The following is a 19,087-nucleotide window of genomic DNA, read 5'->3' on the forward strand; positions in this document are numbered from 1 at the left end:
ATCAACCTGATGGGATAAAACCTATAGGTTGTAAATGGATCTACAAGAGGAAACGAGGTGCTGATGGGAAGGTGCAAACCTTCAAGGCTAGATTTGTGGCAAAAGGTTATACCCAGGTGGAAGGAGTCAACTATGAGGAGACTTTCTCACATGTTGTCATGATGAAGTCTATCTGCATCCTTCTATCCATTGCCTCATATTATGACTATGAGATATGGCAAATGGACATCAAGACTGCCTTTTTGAATGGTAATATTAAGAAGACCATTTATATGGTGCAGTCCAAAGGATTCATAGCCCAAGGTCAAGAGCAAAAGGTTTGCAAACTGAATCGGTCCATTTATGGGCTGAAACAGGCATCTCGGTCTTAGAACATTTGATTTGAAACTGCGATCAAATCGTACAGCTTTGACTAAAACGTTGATTAGCCTTGTGTCTACAAGAAAATCATCAACAATTCAGTAGTTTTCCTAGTGTTGTATGTAGATGATATCCTACTCATTGGGAATGATGTAGGTTTATTGACATCAGTTAAGAATTAGATAACCCAAGTTCAAATGAAAGATTTGGGAGAGGCTCAGTTTGTTCTTGGTATTCATATCTTTTGGGATCGGAAGAACAAAGTGCTAGCGTTGTCTCAGGCATCGTACATTGACAAGATATTGCTCAAGGACTCAATGCAGAACTCCAAAAGGGGCCTACTGCCTTTTAGGCATGGAGTTACATTGTCTGAGGAAATGTGTCCTAAGACACCTCACGAGGTTAAGGAGATGAGACGGGTCCCTTATGCATCTGTCGTTAGCAGTTTGATGTACGTGATGTTGTGTACTAGACCGGACATCTACTACGTTGTGGGGATAGTCAGTAAATATCAATCTAATCTACGACCGGGTCACTGGACAGCTGTCAAGAACATCCTCAAGTATCTTCGAAGAACGAGGGACTACATGCTCGTGTATGGATTTAAGGATTTTGATCCTTACAAGATACACAGACTCTGACTTTCAGACTGATAGGGATTCTAAAAAATCCACTTTAGGCTCAGTGTTCGCTCTTAATGGAGGAGCTGTAGTATGGCAAAGTAATAAACAGGGATGCATCGCTTACTCCACGATGGAGGTCGAGTATGTAGCGGCTTGTGAAGTTGCTGAGGAGGCCGTTTGGCTCAAGAAGTTCCTGACTTATCTAAAAGTTTTTCCAAACATGTCTAGGCCCATCACTCTTTGTGATAATAGTGGTGTTGTGGCAAACTCTAGGGAGCCTAGAAGTCACATGCGCGACAAACATATAGAGCGGAAGTATCATCTCATCTGCGAGATAGTGCATCGAGGGGACATGATAGTCACGAAGATCATTTTGGAGCACAACATTGCTGACTCGTTTATGAAGGCTATGACGACTACAATTTTTTAGGGTCACCTTCACAGCATGGATCTACGGGACTGCCTGCGGCTGGACTAGGGCAAGTGGGAGTTTTTTGTACTGGGCCTTAGTGCCCTGGTTTATTGTTTTGTACTTGTTATTATCTTGTACACCCACTCGCTTTATGACAAATGGGAGATTGTTGGGGTTGATGCCCTAAACTCTCGTAAGGTTCTGTAGTTTGTAAACAAATGTATGAATAATCGTTTATGATGTAATAATGTGAGATATTTTCTTCCCTGTTGTCTATGAAATCTGAGATATTTTATTTGCATTTACCATAAACCAATAAACTAGGATCCCTGGTTATCGTTGTAACTTAAGCATGTATGTAGAGACATACAGGTGGATCATGCATTAAGTGATAACCAAAATGGTTTGTAGTATATGGATATAGGAGGGAAACCTTATCATGGTAACAATACGGATACAGCTCGCTTTGTAGATAGTTACAAGTGTTGTGAGTGCTACAAATGGTCTGATCCTGATCATTCATGTGGAGACATGCGAGCGGAGGTGTCCTATACAAAGGAGTTTGTATAAGACCAAACCACGAAGTGTTTAATCTCGTAATCTAACGTCGTTCATGACAGAGACTTCATTTCACTAGGATGACCTTAGATAACATGACCTTAATCCTGAGTGAGTTGGAAACTACTGCCTATGAAGGCGGTCCTTTGATTTGCATGGGTGCGAGTGGCCAGAATGTCGACTCAAACCTACCACTTTGAGGATTCGTTTATTTGAGGAGCTGAGAACTCAGCTACACAAGATGGAATTCACTCCTTCCCCGAAGCAGAGGTAAGTAGATAGATTGCTCCCTTAAGGGCTAATTTCGAGACTTGGACAATGTGGTGCCATACACCTTCTCATGGCCTGAGAGGTGTCCACTTATAGTAGGACTATGATGTATTGTTCATTAGAGGAATTAGTGGTACTTAAGAAGTTAGATGTAACTACAAGGGCAAAAAGGTAAATTGGCATAGTTATACTTACGAGCATCTGTGAAGGGTTATCGTGCTGTTGATTGATTATATATGATAGACATAGAAATATATCTGTAGTGAGAAAAATGCAGCTGTCGGTCTTTAATGGAGTGCTCGACAGTTAACAGATGGTGGATCTCATGACTAAAGAGTTTAGTCAGCTATTCACGTTCTGTTGAAGCTTCAAGCTACAGATCTATAAGGTCCCCTTGGTAGCTCAATGGATTCAAGTTAAGAATAAGTTTTTAGGTCAGTTTGAAGTGTTCAAATTGACAAGAGGGAGTTTGATTATATATGATATGATTAAATTGGTTCAATTATATGCGATATAATTGATATGATGTATGAGATACATTAATTGTTGGAATATGATATAAATATGATTTATATTAAGTAAAGAAGAAAATGACTATAGTTTGAATGCTATATATGATGTGATATTAAAACTATAGGTTATAAATATAATATGATAAGTTAGTTATTATATTTATTTATAATTAAAATAATTATACGTTAATTGTAGGTGGTTTCTCCTTTAACCGTGAGTGAAGTGGGAGGTTGTTCAGTTTTCATAACTGAAGGATAAAATTAAAAATGTTTTCATTTTGCAAAGAATCGCTTCATAAGTCGCACGACTAATCGTTTAGCTAACTAGAGACTATACAATAGCCTTCTAAGCAAGAGACTAAACGATCGTGTAGGCGTCTTTGACTAAACGAACGTGTAAAGTTTTACTAAACGATTGCGTGGCAAGCAAGATTCACTAAATGATCGATCAAGCAAATTTTTCCTAAATGATCGTGTACTTGTTGTGTTTAAGTAAACGATCAAGCACAAACTCTATATGATAGACAGTATCCTTCTCCCGCTTGCTTGGTCCTATAGTTCGATCGTTGTTTCCTCCTTCTCTCTACCAAATCCAACAAAGCCCAAGCCTCCTGGATTCTCACTTCGAGAATACCAAGGTTATTGAGTGGTGGTGTTCGAGAGATTACTTGTTCATGGAGAAGTTTGTTCGTGATTGATTAGACAATTGACTAGACTATCGTAGAGACGACGAGAGGTTACTGGTCCAAGTCTTCACGAGAGCGAGAGGTCTTTAAAAGAAGAGTTCTTCAAAGGTATGTCTCTTACCCCTTTTGTTATTAGTTATTATAGCATGTTGTAATTTGTTAGAAAATGCATAACTAGTTTGTATATTTGTGAATGCTTGTAATTCTGTCACGATGAATTTGGATCGATCGTGCTTCCCTCATGGGTTCTCTTTGATAAGAGCTCCTTCAATTCTCTCTATTGGAGTTTTTATCCGTTATTGGTCCATTGGAGTTCTGATCGTTGATTTATGTTCGTTAACTGACTGTTGAGGATTTTTTCTGTTATCAGACCTTTGAGGTTCTGACCATTGGTTTTCATTCGTTAACGACATTTTACATCTTTTGACTTTTTTTCTTTTTTCCTTTTTTTTTTTTTTTTTTGTAGAAAACAAACATGTGGACTATGGACCTAATTATTTTTTTTTTTTGTCCTTTCTCAAGTGCCCTTAAAATAATTACCCAAAAAAAAAAGATATTATATTTTCACTTTTGTCAAATTTCTTCCGAGAAAGCGCAACGTTTTTCACTGCCAATAATAGAAAAGATTTATTGTATACAATGAAATGGCCTATAAAGTCTACAACCGTATTCTTCTTCCTCTTAAAAAAAAAAGTATGTAGCCTCATATGTTATGAACTTAAGGAGCACAACGGGAATACGAATCCCAATAAAATATAATATTGAAATAAATATAATAAATAAATAAATATTAAAATAAATTAAACATAATATATAAATAAACAAAATTAAATAAAATAATAAATATAAAATAAGAAATTTCTCTAAATTCTCCACTTTCTCCAATTTTTGTGGACATTGTCCAACGTGTATGTCTTTCAAAACCCACCAAATGCCACTATTTATAGGCAATTTGGCAAGTAAGAGGTGGATTACATAGACATGGACAACACATGAGGTAATGAATAAGTGGCGCATGGCCAATGGATACTAATAATGAGCATCTACATTACACCTAATTTAACATATTTATAATATTCCCCTTTAGATGCCTATTATATATGAAATATGTCTCGTTAAAACCTTACTAGGAAAAAACTCATTGAAAAAAAAAATCCTAGAGAAGGAAAAGTAGTACATATTTCATATAATTTAATACTCTTAAAAAGTATATTTACTCCCCCTCATGGAATCACTTAAGATCTTTGAGTCGTCGCATTCCAATGTTGTGCACTAGTTTTTCAAAGGTTGTGGTAGGTAATGCTTTTGTAAATAAGTCTACCAGGTTATCTTTCAAACAAATTTGTTGTATAGTGATGTCACCATTTTCTTTAAGATCATGAGTGTAGAAAAGCTTCGATGAAATATGTTTTGTTCTGTTTTTTTTAATATATCCTCCTTTAATTTGGGATATGCTGAGTCATTGATCTTAACCATGCACATTCTCAACTAGCCTCGTGAATTGCAAGAATTTCAACATGATTTGAGGAAGTGGTTGTTATTATCTATTTCACCGATCACCATGATATAACAATTCCTCCACATGTGAAAAGATAACTTGTTTGAGATCTAGCTTTGTGTGGATCAGATAAATATCCAGAATCTGTATAACTAACTAGATCAAAATTTGATTTATTTTGAAAAATCGTCAATCGAAGAAAATGAAGTATATGCTTAATTTCGTTCCAATGTCTTTTTGTTGGAGAATAACTATATCTTGCTAACAAATTTACTGAAAATGCAATATCTAGTCTTATATTATTAGCAAGATACATCAGTGCACAAATTGCACTAAGTTATGGTACTTCAAGACTAATAAGTTCTTCATTATCATCTCGAGGTTAAAATATATATTTCTTCACATCTAGTGAACGAACTTCCATTGGAATGTTCAATGGATGTGCTCTGTCTATATAAAATATTTCCAAAACTTTTCCTGTATAAGTGACTGATGAACAAATATCTCATATACTAAATGCTCAATTTGCAAGCCAAAACAAAATTTTGTTTTTCCGAGATCTTTCATCACAAATTCTTTCTTAAGATATTCTATTGCATTTGAAAGCTCTTCAAAGTCCCAATTATATTTAAGTCATCAACATATACAATTATAAAAGAAAATCCTAATTGTGATTTCTTTATAAAAACACATGGACATGTGGATTATTTTGATATCCTTCTTTCAACACATATACACTCAGGTGATTATACCACATTCGTCTTAATTGTTTCAATCCATATAGCGATCTCTGTAACTTTATTGAATATAATTTCTGAGAATTTGATTTATATGTTTTAGGTACCTTAAACACTTATGAGATTCTCATATAAATATCATTATCAAGAGATCTATATAAATATGTTGTGACTACATCCATAAGATGCATATCCAGACTTTCATACACAGTCAGACCAAATAAAAATCTTAGTGTAATTGCATCCACAATTGGAGAATACGTATCCTCATAATCAATACCAGAACTTTGTAAAAAACTTGTGCAACTAGTCTTACTTTATATCTTGTGACCTCATTATTTTCATTTCTTTTTCTCACAAATACCCATTTGTATCCCACAGGTTTGACATCTTCTGGTGTTCGAATTACTGGTCTAAAAATTTGATTTTTTGAAAGTGAGTTTAATTATGCCTCGATTGCTTTTTTCCACTAAAGCAAATTTTTTCTATGTTAACATTCTTCAACAGATTTTGGTTTAGAATCCTCATTTTCATATATAATATCAAGATCAACATTATATGCAAAAATCTTGTCAATAACTACATGAGTTCAATTCTATTTTTTTTCCTGTCATGACATAGTTTATTGGAATCTCATTATTATCTTTATGTATTCCACCTTCCTCATTAGTGATGTCATGAATTTCTTCATGGGTATTTACATCCTCAACCAAGTCTTCTTGACTATTAATTATTTTTCTTTTTCGAATATTGTTACCTTTGGAACCCCTTAGTCTACCATGCTTTTGGCATGTTCTAGACTCATTAGTGACAACTTGCTGTGTTGGGATATTAGTTTTCGATGAAATATTTGTAGTTGGTATATGTGACTTGGTTACTTTCTTTGCGTCTATTAATGCATCTGGTAGCTGATTTGCTATATTTTGCAAATGAGTTATCTTCTAAACTTCAAGTTCACATTGATCTGTATAAGGATCTAAATGAGACAATAATGATACATTCCATGTAATTTATTTTTCCAATTTCTTAATTCCTCCCCCTAATGTTGGAAAATTTGATTAAAATGACAATAAACAAATCATGCATTAAGTACATCACCCGTTATGGGTTCAAGATATTTGATAATTGATGGGGAATCATATCCAATATATATTCCTTATCTCCTTTGAGGACCCATTTTAGTACGTTGTGATGGAACAATTGGAACATGTACTGCACATCCAAAAATTCTCAAATGAAAAATATTTGGCTCATGGTCATAGGCTAATTGTAATGGCAGGTACTTATGATAAGATATTGACCTAATGCGTACAAGTGACGCTGCATACAAGATAGCATGTCCCCATACAAATGTAGGAAGCTTAACTCTTATAAGCAATGGTCTAGCAATTAACTGGATGATGGGGAATCATATCTAATATATATTCATAACCTCCTTTTATGAATGATGCTGCTAAACCATTTTCTATATGAACATGAGCTACATAATGTTCAGCATTTATCTCAATTGACATACAATAATTATCAAAAGCTTGGGATGTAAATTCACCAACATTATCAAAACGAATGGTCTTAATTGTATAATTAGAAAGTTGTGCTCTTAACTTAATTATTTGAGCAAGTAATCTTGCAAATGCAAGATTTCAGCTTGATAATAAGCACACGTGTGGTTGGATGTGTCTACTGATACCATTAAATATCTAAATGGTCCACTTGGTAAGTTAATAGTTCCATATATATCACCATGAATTTGTTTTAAAAATGCAGGTGATTCAGTCCCTAGTTTGACTGGTGATGGTCTAATGATTAATTTGCCTTGAGAGCAAGCATCACATGATAATTCATTAGATTGAAGAATCGTCTAGTTTTTCAATGGATGTCCATTTGAATTCTCAATCATTCTTCTCATCATTATAAACCCTAGATGACTTAATCTGTCATGCCAAATTGTAAATATGTATGGATTCATGAACTTTAGGTTTATTGTTGCATATATTTCAATTACTCGTATATGAATATGATATAATTGAGAAGATAAAGTAGACAACTCTTCAAATATATGTTTTTCATATGAGACAGTAGATATTATATAAAGATACTCCATATTATTCTTTCTATCAGTCTCAATATGATAACCATTACAACATATATCTTTAAAACTAAGTAGACTTCTCTTTGATTGACTAGAAAATAATGCATTGTCAATTGTAAATTTTGTTCCTCTTGGCAAAATAATATTTGCTTTTTCAAACCCTTCACTTAGGTTTGCAGAACATGATATTGTATCGACTTTTGCTTCCGGCATTTGAAAATATTTTATACTTGTAAGTATTATATGTGTAGTTGCACTGTTCGCCAGATAGATATTTTTTACTCATTTTTTAGTCATCCAACATATGAAAATGATCCAACTTTCTTCATTAAAAGAAAATAATTATAATAAGAGAAACAACATTTGGAATATACAAATGTTAACATCTACTGAGAGGAAAAAAAAAATGGAGATGAATAAAAAAAAAATAACATTAAGTCTAGATATTTTCAAAGTCAAAGGAAATACTCAATGTTCCATCAATTATGCTGATTCTCTTAAGAAGATTCAAAGAAGTTAGTCACATCCAAAATTGTCATATGAGATAGGTCAAATATGTCATTATCCTGGTATGCAAAATTTGCTTACACATTTTTCTCTTTTTCATTCCGGGATATTTAATAGAGATCAACTAAGTGTTTTGACATCAACATGTACATGACCAATGCCCAGTCATTCCACACCGGAAGTATTTATTTTCAACACTTTTTGAACTTTTATCTTGTGAAGCTTTTCCTTCGTGATCATTATTTTGTATGGTTCTTTTGAAATTTGGATAATTATAACGGCCACACAAAAATAATAATTATTTATTCCTTTTCCACGGTCACGACCACGACCACAACGTCGACCACGATTACTATTAAAATTCATAGCATTTACTTCAGGAAATGGTATCGTCCCAGTTGGTCGAGATTCATGATTTTTCATTAATAACTCGTTATTTTTTTCGGCCACGAGAAGACATGAAATTGGTTCAGAATATTGTTTAAAACTTGTCTCTCGATATTGCTGTTGCATGAGCATATTCGAGACATGAAATGTAGAAAATGTTTTCTCTAGCATATCAAGATAAGTAATTTTCTCTCCGCATAATAACAGTTTTGAACTGATTTTAAATAATACATAATTGTAATCACTTATTGATTTGAAATCTTGTAGCCTCAAGTTCATCTACTCATAACGAGCTTTAGGAAGAATGACTGTTTTTTTATGATCATACCTCTCTTTTAAATTTTTCCACAAGATTGGGGGATCTTTTATTGTAAGATACTCCATTTTCAATTCCTCATGGATATGATGACGAAGAAAAATCATAGTTTTTGCTTTGTCTTAATTGGATATCGTATTTTCTTCTTTAACAGCCTCTCCAAGATTCATGCATACAGATGGATTTCGGCATCAAACACCCATAACAAATAATTATTGTCGTTAATATCAAGTGTGACACATTCTAATTTTGTGAGATCTGTCATGGCAACACTATCATAAAATATTGTATTTATATTAGAAATTTAATAGATATTAAATATGCAAAATAACATTAAATTTATTAATTATAACAAATAGGAAAAAACCGACATACCTTTAGGATATACTTTTAGCGGGAAAAACAATAGAAGCTCGTGTTGATAACCTATTATGAACTTGAGGAGTATAACGAGAACACAAATACCAATAAAATATAATATTAAAATAAATAAATATTAAAATAAATCAAACATAATATATAAATAAAAATAAAATAAATTTACAAAATATAAAATAAGAAATATCTCTAAATTCTCCACTTTCTCGACTTTGTCCAATGTGTGTCTTTTAAAACCCACCAAATGTCACTATTTATAGGCAATTTGGCAATTAGGGGTAGATTACATAGACATTAATAGTGTGTAATATTGAAAAACATGGATAACACATGGGGGGAATGAATAAGTGACCATGACCAACATACACTAATTATGGGCATCTACATTACACATAATTTAACATATTTACCATATTACCATTATTTTCATTATTATTATAGATAAGGGCTATAGTATTGCTTGGTCAAAGAATTTGTTTATTATGGAATGAGCACAATATTGGCGTGGCTAAAAATGAAAAGAACACAAAACAACCTCACTTTAGATGGCAACCTTATAATGAAAAATCCTAAGTTAATAAACAAGGGAAAAAAAGTAATTACCGGTTAAATGGCAGAAAAGAAAACAAAAAACCCAATGAATATTTGCAAAATCTAATAACATAAAAGAAAACAAAGATTTTTCGTTTTTACCATTTTGCCGGGTTTTCTTTTGTTCCCGCAAAATTTTTGGCGATTAGCACAGTAATCGGCGTAGACAGAGAAGAAAAGACCGCGAAGTTGAGCTTACAAATACCGGTTGGCGCCAAAATGAAGTCATGCTCTTATAGACAAAACCCGAACCCTTCCCCCTTCAATCCACACTTCCATTTCCCACAACTTCAAATGGTTTGACGATTTCCCACACTCTGCAACTTTCTTAATCACCCTTTTCACCAAAATACCCAAAACCCATGGAGCCATACAGCATTCTGGAAGAGAAAGTCAAGAAGGTTCGATCTGCGGTCGGCCCCAACTTTCCGGATTCCTTCATTCAACGAACGCTTTTGACAAACGGCGGTGACCCAGACGAGGCTATTAAATACATTCTTGAAAACCCTGGGTTTTTGGCCAGGCCTCTGTCTGTTGTACGGACGGTGACTAGCACCGGTGCTCGAGTTTCATCTCAGTTCATGCAGGATGATTATATGGAGTCTGAGGAGGCTGCGAAACCGACTGTACAAGTGAAGGAGGAACCGGGTTTAGGGTTCGATGATAAAGACTGCGAAACAGATGAGTTTCTTAAACAGACAAACGCGAAAGTAATGAGCGATGAGGAGTATAGCAAGATCCTTAAGGAAAATCAGGCTGCAGTGGGGGTTAAACCGAGTGCGAAGATTCAAGTAAAGGATGAACCAGTTGAGACGATTAAACATTCTGGCGCTAACACAAATGCTAAAGTAAAAGAAGAATCGGATTTGGAGTTTAAGAACAGAGTATTTGCAAAAGAAGCAAGCTCTGGCACTGAAAATTTTGCAAAGTCGGTTTCAAGCAAGTCAAGAATGAGTTCGGTTGATTCAGGTTGCATGCAGAAGAATGGGACCTTGTCTAATGATGGGAAGTGCAAGATTGATGATAGGGATTTTCCTATTGAGCCTGATTGGTTTTTGGTGGGAAGGACAGTGGTCACTGCCATGTCCACCACGAAAGGGAATAAATTAGCAGATAATGAAATTGTTAATTTTGTATTTCCATCTTCAAGTTCAAGATTCAATGCACAATGGATTGTTCGCTTCTCAACTAAAAGAAATGGAGAGGTATGTGATGAGAGTAGTCTTAACTTTGAACCATTTCATTCTCATGGGATTTCATTTCATGTGCAATATATGTGTAGGGTGCTAGATATTCAATGTGTCCTGATGTTAAATTTTTGCTGTGATCACTTTTAGATTGGTCGCCTACCAATGGAGTGGGCTAAATGTGTAGTTCCCCTTGTCGACTCCCGGAAAGTTAAAATTCTTGGACGGTGTATAGCCGCACCAGGAAACCTTCACATAATTCAAGAAATTCTTCTATACGTTAGGTACAGTAATCTTAATTTTTCTCTCTTTATTTATTGTGGGGCTTGGATTCTTAATGTAACCTCAACTGGATTCAAAACAGCTAATGGAATTCAATGGCTATTTGTTTGGCAGCTTTTATATCCATAGTTCGGTATTCTCGGACATTGATACAGTTACGTGGAAGTTGGAGGCTACACACATTGACTCTACAATTTATCCTCTTCTTACCCTTTTCAAATTACTAAAAATCACACCATACCAGAAGGTTATCACTCATTAAAAGTTATTGTTCATATGCACATAATATAGTACGACTTCTTCAATTTTTTAGTCCACTTTCTCATTCCATGTTCTGATCTTGCCAGGCTGAATTTACACCAGAAGAACTTGATTCAAGGAAGCGTCTGCTGAAGCTTGAAGTATGTTTTAAAGTCATGGTTTCATTATTTTTGTAATTGAAATTTTTGTACCAATTATTCTCTGATGGTACGAATGGTATAGTTTTCATTTCCCTTGTGTTTGAGTACATGCATCAATGTCTTTAATTAGGAGTGATAATGAGCATGGTTTTCTAAATTAGTGGTGGAAAAATGTGATTATGCTAATATTGAACTGATTCTTAACGTTCACATAACCACATCTTTCTGCTTTAATGATAAAAGATCTCTAACTTTTTGGATGGTTTAAACAATTCGGCAAAACTCATGCATACCATCTTCAACCAATCATCTTCAGCAGCTCAGGCTTGGAATAATAATTGATTATCTGTTAAAATAGGATGATCCAGATGAATCGGCATCAATGCTACCTATTGTGAAGCGAAGAAAAGGTTCTCAGCAATTTGCAGATCAAAACAAAGATGACCAAACTCTTAACGAATCATCATTGACTAAGATTGTTGGTGCCGCAGATATGTATAATTTGGATGTAAGTCACATGAGAATCTTATTCTATCTTTATCCATGAGTTGTGATGAGCAAGGTTTCATTTATGGCGGTTTCACTCTCAGGGTGCGTAGTTGTACTTATTGGAGGGTGTTTATATGAATTTTTCAGGAAATGGGGCCTCCACGTACACTAACATGCGATCTTAGGCCTTATCAGAAGCAAGCTCTATTCTGGATGTCTGAGTTAGAGAAGGGAATTGATGTTGAGAAGGCTACACAAACCCTTCATCCATGCTGGTCAGCCTACCGCGTCTGTGATGAGTAAGCTTCTTTTACTAAAAAAAGGAACTCCTTGATTTTGGTGTCATGTTTGGAATGAAATGAGATGCATTGTTTACAATTTGTAGGAGAGCAACCTCAATCTATGTAAACATTTTCTCTGGGGAATCAACTACAAAATTCCCAACTGCAACACAGATGGCCAGAGGAGGAGTAAGTATAATGCCATTATCGATAAACTTTACGAAACTTATTTCATTTATAGGAAGGTAGGATATAGTTGATATTTTGCTTGACTAGGTGATGTATTGTAGATTCTCGCTGATGCAATGGGGCTTGGAAAGACTGTTATGACAATTGCTCTTATACTTGCAAGGATGGGTAAAGGATGCCCTGATGACCAAAAGCCCGCAGTGAATAAGAATGTTACCACAGAGAGAAAAAGTCAGAAATGCACAACTAAAGCAAGTGGTGGGACACTTATTGTTTGTCCAATGGCTTTGCTAGGCCAATGGAAGGTACACATCCTCCTTTGAAAATTCATGACGTCCTTTTGTTTCAAGTCCAAAAGTTGGATTAACTTTTACACTCGGTGATGGTGAAAGAAATTATGTGTACCTTCCATTGGCCTACCAATCTACCACACTGAACAATAAAATGAAATAGCATTTTTTTGAACTTGATCTTACCGAATTTTGCTACCACAGGAGGAACTTGAAATACATTCAGAGCCTGAAAGCATTTCCATATTTGTTCACTATGGTGGTGATAGAACCAACAACCCAAAGGTGCTATCAGGATATGATGTTGTATTGACAACGTATGGTGTCCTAACATCGGCCTATAAGAGTGTGAGTTGTTTATAAGCTAATCTCAACTTCATTGTATATGTTGATACCAATGTTGTTCACTCTTTTATGGCCTATTCACTTCTGATTCAGGATGGAGAGTTTAGTATTTACCACAGAGTTGATTGGTACAGAGTGGTGCTAGATGAAGCCCATACAATTAAATCATCAAAGACACAAACTGCACAGGCTGCCTTTACACTGAACTCATATTGCCGATGGTGTCTTACTGGAACCCCCCTCCAGGTTGATATTCTCAACGTTTTCTCTAGTATTTTATTGGTAACATCCTACTTGGGCATATGTGGCTTATGAAACAAATGATATTGTCTTTCTTTCATATTTATTTTGTTTGATAGACTAGGCATCTTTTATCCAATCTTTTTAAGGTAGTAAAACGGAATAAATCGCAAGATAGATTACTAGCATCTTATTCAAAACCGCAATTCTTGCTACAGAATAACTTGGAAGACCTTTTCAGCCTCTTATGCTTCTTGCGAGTGGAACCATGGTGCAATTGGGCATGGTACAAGATGACAGTTTTAATACTCTCTTTTTCAGTTCACCATATTTTAGTTTCAAGTTGGACTGCCCATGTTGGTTGATCATGCTGAATCTTCTTTCCCCTCCTTGGAATTTTGGCTTTGTTTAGGTGGAACAAGTTGATTCAAAGGCCTTATGAAAATGGTGATCCTAGAGGCTTGAGATTGATCAAGGCTATCCTGAGGCCACTTATGTTGAGGAGAACTAAAGATACAAAGGATGCAGAAGGAAGGTAGTTCTTACATTCTTGCAACATTTTCCTAATTTATAGTTCCCACAAGGATCTAAAAGCATTTGACATTTGACTCATCTGATGTAGGCCTATTCTTGTTCTCCCTCCTACTGATATTCAAACCGTCACATGTGAACAGTCTGAGGCTGAACGTGATTTCTATGATGCACTTTTTACGAGATCAAAAGTAAGTTGTTCCAGAGTAGACTGCTCTTCAGTTAATGCTGAACTGCGAGGCAAAAAAAGATATAACACCATATTCCCTTTTGTTGTCAAGTTCACAAGAAGATTAGTGGCTATCAATAAAAAATCTCAAAACAGACAGATGGCTCACCCTAAAATATTTAACTCATTATTCCTTTCTTTGAATCAACAGGTACAGTTTGACCAGTTTGTTGCACAAGGGAAGGTTCTTCACAACTATGCAAACATCCTCGAGCTCTTGCTTCGACTTAGGCAGTGTTGCAACCACCCATTTCTTGTAATGAGGTTTGTATGGGCAAAAAAAAAAAAAAAAAAGAGAGAGAGAGAGAGAGAGAGAAAGAAAAATGAAAAAAAGAAAGAAAGAGTAAACAGAAAAAATGGTCTATTTTCTCCTGACATTCTATTGCAAACATCTTGATCATTTTGGTTTGATAAAATGCAGCCGAGGAGATTCACAACAGTATGCCAACTTGAACAAGCTTGCAAGAAAGTTCCTTGAATCCAACAGTAATTCTTCAACAATGGAGCAGGCTGCACCAACCCAAGCATATGTCGAAGAGGTAGTTGAGTGCATTCGGCGAGGCGAAAACACCGAATGCCCTATATGTATGGAGTTTGCTGATGATGCAGTGCTCACCCCGTGTGCTCACAGGATGTGTAGGGAGTGTCTCCTCTCAAGCTGGAGAACCCCGACATGTGGGCTCTGCCCAATTTGTAGGCAATTGCTAAGGAAAACTGACCTCATAACATGTCCATCCGATAACCCTTTTCGTGTGGATGTTGAGAAAAACTGGAAGGAATCTTCAAAAGTATCAAAACTTCTGGAATGCTTGGAACAGATTAATCAGTCGGGTTCTGGTGAAAAGAGCATTGTTTTTAGTCAGTGGACTACATTTTTTGATCTCTTAGAGATTCCGTTGAAGAGGAAAAGAATTGGATTCTTCAGATTTGATGGGAAACTGTCGCAGAAGCATAGGGAAAGAGTTCTAAAAGAGTTCAGTGAAAGCAAGGAGAAAAAGGTATAATATGAAACATAGTACTCTGTTTTAAGACTTTTTTATTCAAATTTCTAACTCCATTCCCTCTGTTCCAATTTCAGGTGATGCTAATTTCTCTAAAAGCTGGTGGGGTTGGATTGAATCTAACCGCAGCTTCAAATGTCTTCATAATGGTACTTCATCTTTGAGAAATCTAGTTTTTTTTCCCAATCAATTGTATTTTAAATTTGGTGTATGATCTTTAGGATCCATGGTGGAATCCTGCGGTTGAGGAACAAGCAATCATGAGGATCCATCGTATTGGTCAGAAGAGGACAGTCCGTGTCAGAAGATTCATTGTCAAGGTGAGACCAATTCTCTCTTTCTTCTGTTGCATATAAAATTTTGCCGTCATAAAAGAAACAAGTCAAAGGTCAAGAGTCAAAACTCTTAATTTTTGTTGATGTGAATTGACTACGTGGATAGGACACTGTGGAGGAACGCATGCAACAAGTTCAAGCCAGAAAGCAGCGGATGATCGCCGGTGCCCTCACTGACGAGGAAGTTCGAACGGCCAGGATTGAAGAGCTCAAGATGCTCTTTAGATAAACAAATTACTCGTAAATATTATATTATTGCAGTGGGCCTTTCGCAAAGACGCCCAATTTTTGTAAAGTCGGCAGCAGGCGAACAGATTAGCTTATATTAATTTGAAAAAGAAAAAAAAAAAAAGCCTCATTTTGTTGAAAGTCTTATCTTGAAAACGATATACACATGGAATATTCCTATTTTTGAAGAATATGAGTAAGGGAACAACTTAGAGTTAGAGATGAGACAGCGATTGGCCATCCATTGCAAAATTTAATAATGTAACGAAGAAAGCTGAACGCGGACCATACACGTGTAAAGAATCAGTTAAGTTTGAAATCTTCCATGATTGACTACACCCTTAGAATAGTGAACACGAATCCCATGTTTCCACGTGGAACATGGAGATTTCAGCCTTCAGGTGTCAGATATCGAAACCAAAGGACAGCATTTTTTTTAGAAGAGGAAGCAGTCAATTGACGTTGCCATCTCAACATTTGAATTTTGACCACTGACCCCTTTAACGAACCCTTAAATCTCCTGACCCAAATCTGAGACATCTCTCACTCTCTAAACTTCTTCAACTCTTGTGTTTACCCACCCAGATCTGCAGAGGAAAAAGAATGGCCGATGCAAAGAGAAAAACCACTGCAGGATCCCAGAGCCAGGTGCCGACACGGCTGCAGAGCCAGGCTCCGGCATCGATTGAGATAAAGCGGGCGCCGAATTGGAACGTGGCTATACCATTGTTATCCCCTCTTGTATCACCGTCGTGTTGTGGGAATTCAGGGCAAGAGGGAGCGTTGTTAATGGCTGAGAATAAGGCGAGGGAGGAGGCCAAAGGGCTAACCTTTAACAAATGGCAGCACCCTGCGGCTCCATTTTATTATGGGCCAGTCCCAAGGGCCACCCCCTTTGTGCCTGTGTGAATATTTCCCTTCTTTCTTTCTTTCTTTTTTTCTTTCTTCTGCTTAATCCATGAAACAATTTGTATGTATTAAGTTGCTCTGGATTGACTTTTCCCATTTCGTAATTGTAAACAAAGTTCTTTTCTTTTTATGTTTATTTACGCTCATTTTCTAATGATGGGGGGAAGAGAGAAGAGGTCAAATGGGGCTTCTGATGAACAAACATTTATTAATTCTCATATACCTTAACACATCTCATGAGGATTTGAGTAAATTTGCATAAATTTGGTTCCAATCCTCTAGCAATTGGAGTTTGGAGTTTAGTGGAACATTTTTCATTTGTGGATCCCTCCTTCATTATCTCTTTCAACAACTAACCTAATTTAATTTTGTTTGGGTTAGGTTTACAAATCACCTTTGCTAGCTCCTTATTTATGGTATTTCTTTGAAAGAGTAGAGCTAGTGTTTATAAATTATCAAACAAGGTCTTTTTTAATGTACTTTTTTGGATTTGGTTTACTTAAAGGTCCACTTGGTAACCATTTTGTTCTTGGTTTTTTGTTTTTGAAAATTACCTCTCTATTTTTTAGAATAAAATATAATAGTTAAATTCTTAACCAAATTCAAAAAACAAAAATAAGTTTTTAACATTTTTTTTTTTTTAGTTTTCAAATTTTAATTTTGACTTGGGTTTTTAACCCATTAGTAAAATGTAGACAATAAAAAAAAAAATAATAAAAAAAAGGGTAAAAATAGTGCCTTTTAAGCGTAATTTTCAAAAATAAAAACTAAGAAACCAAATACTTACTATAGGGGTTTTAGAGAATTTGGGGAATCATTCAATAATAATTTTTTTTAAAAAAATTATTGTGAAAGATTTTGCTAACTAAATTCATGAATTAATTAACCAATTACTTAAAGCTGAATGAACTATTCAAGAACTCTGAACTCTCAACTATACCTCTCTAATAATCCTAAAATGAGCAATATTCTTATATCTAGTTTAAATAACATGCAGAGATATTAAAATTTGTAGGTTTGATAACTATTTGTATTTTTTAAAATTAAGTTTATATTATCTCAATTTTTTAACATGATGATTATTAACTAAAATAGTTGAATTTTTAATCAAATTTAAAAAATAAAAGCAAATTTTTAATAGCTATATATTTTTTAAAAAAGATTTTAGAACTTAACTTTCTTTTTGAAAAAGATGGCAGAAACTAGTTAACAAAACAAAAAATTTAGAGGTGGAAATAAGTGATTTTAGACTTAATTTTTAAAAACTAAAAACAAAAAGAAATCAGATGATCACTTTGCGGGTCTTTAACTCTATTGCAATTCACTCCTATGGTATATACTTCCATCTCGTGCATTTATGTAAAAATTAAGGTAAACTACCAATTAGTTATCAAGAGAAAGAAAAAAAGAGAAAAAAAAAGAGTTAAAATACGTATTCACGGTTTTTTATATAAAAATTATAAATGGTAAGTTGTAATTCTTTTCCCACTAAAACAAGAGAAATAAGAAAATAAATCCATTGTATTTAAAGGTTACATCAACCCATTGAATTTAGAAGCTCCTCATAGCCACTCCACAATCTCTATAGCCTCCAAATTCTATTTTTCTGAGCTCTAATATTACTTCCTTGCTCACAAAGTTGAAATGTATAAAAGTTATGGATCGGCTGAATTAAAATTCACAGTTTTAAACCTAAGAAATTTGTTTAATAAAATATTATTATAAATTTTAAAATAAATTTTTAGATGCTTTTTTTCCCCTTTAAGAAGAATACTTGTTAACCTTGTTATTTATTCATTTTTCTGAGAAAGAGATCGTTAGTTATCAATATTTTTCGTTATTTTTATCAAAGGTTTTAAAAAAAGAAAATCAAAATCAGAATCATGTACTAGAATTATTCCATTTTTCTCTCTTCTAAGAAGAAAATTGAGATTCTCTTATCAGGAGCAAGGCTCGCGGAGTCACAATACAGAGAAAAAGTTATTGAGAATATTTAAATTAAATGGTAAAATTTGTCCAAATTAGTCTCTATAATTTATTATTAGAATTTATTCTCTGTGATTTGATGAAACCTTAAAAACTAGCCCCTATAATATATGAATTATTTATGAGAATTTTATTAAGCAATTAAAAGTATTTATGAGGTTTTGTCAAGGAACTAAAGTTTAGCCTCGTGGTAACCATTTTGTTTTTGGTTTATTATTTTTGAAAATTAAGTCTATT

The 19,087-nt window shown here is 34.7% G+C and overlaps 1 protein-coding gene across 1 annotated transcript; it reads left to right on the forward strand.

Moving 5' to 3' along the window:
* Positions 1-10,065: 10,065 nt before the first annotated feature.
* LOC120069640 (Helicase protein with RING/U-box domain-containing protein) lies at positions 10,066-16,096 on the forward strand. Its single transcript, XM_039021422.2, has 18 exons — positions 10,066-11,132; positions 11,265-11,398; positions 11,511-11,643; positions 11,744-11,797; positions 12,156-12,305; positions 12,434-12,585; positions 12,672-12,756; positions 12,858-13,061; positions 13,251-13,394; positions 13,485-13,637; positions 13,850-13,917; positions 14,044-14,166; positions 14,254-14,353; positions 14,543-14,655; positions 14,813-15,389; positions 15,470-15,541; positions 15,614-15,712; positions 15,834-16,096. Exons 1-18 carry the CDS (start codon positions 10,290-10,292, stop codon positions 15,954-15,956), a joined length of 3,327 nt encoding a protein of 1,108 aa, XP_038877350.1. The 5' UTR covers positions 10,066-10,289; the 3' UTR covers positions 15,957-16,096.
* Positions 16,097-19,087: the final 2,991 nt, after the last annotated feature.

Source organism: Benincasa hispida, chromosome 1 (genome assembly GCF_027475165.1).
Source record: "Benincasa hispida cultivar pf3 chromosome 1, pf3_genome.v1.1, whole genome shotgun sequence".
In the NCBI taxonomy this organism is placed as follows: domain Eukaryota; kingdom Viridiplantae; phylum Streptophyta; class Magnoliopsida; order Cucurbitales; family Cucurbitaceae; genus Benincasa; species Benincasa hispida.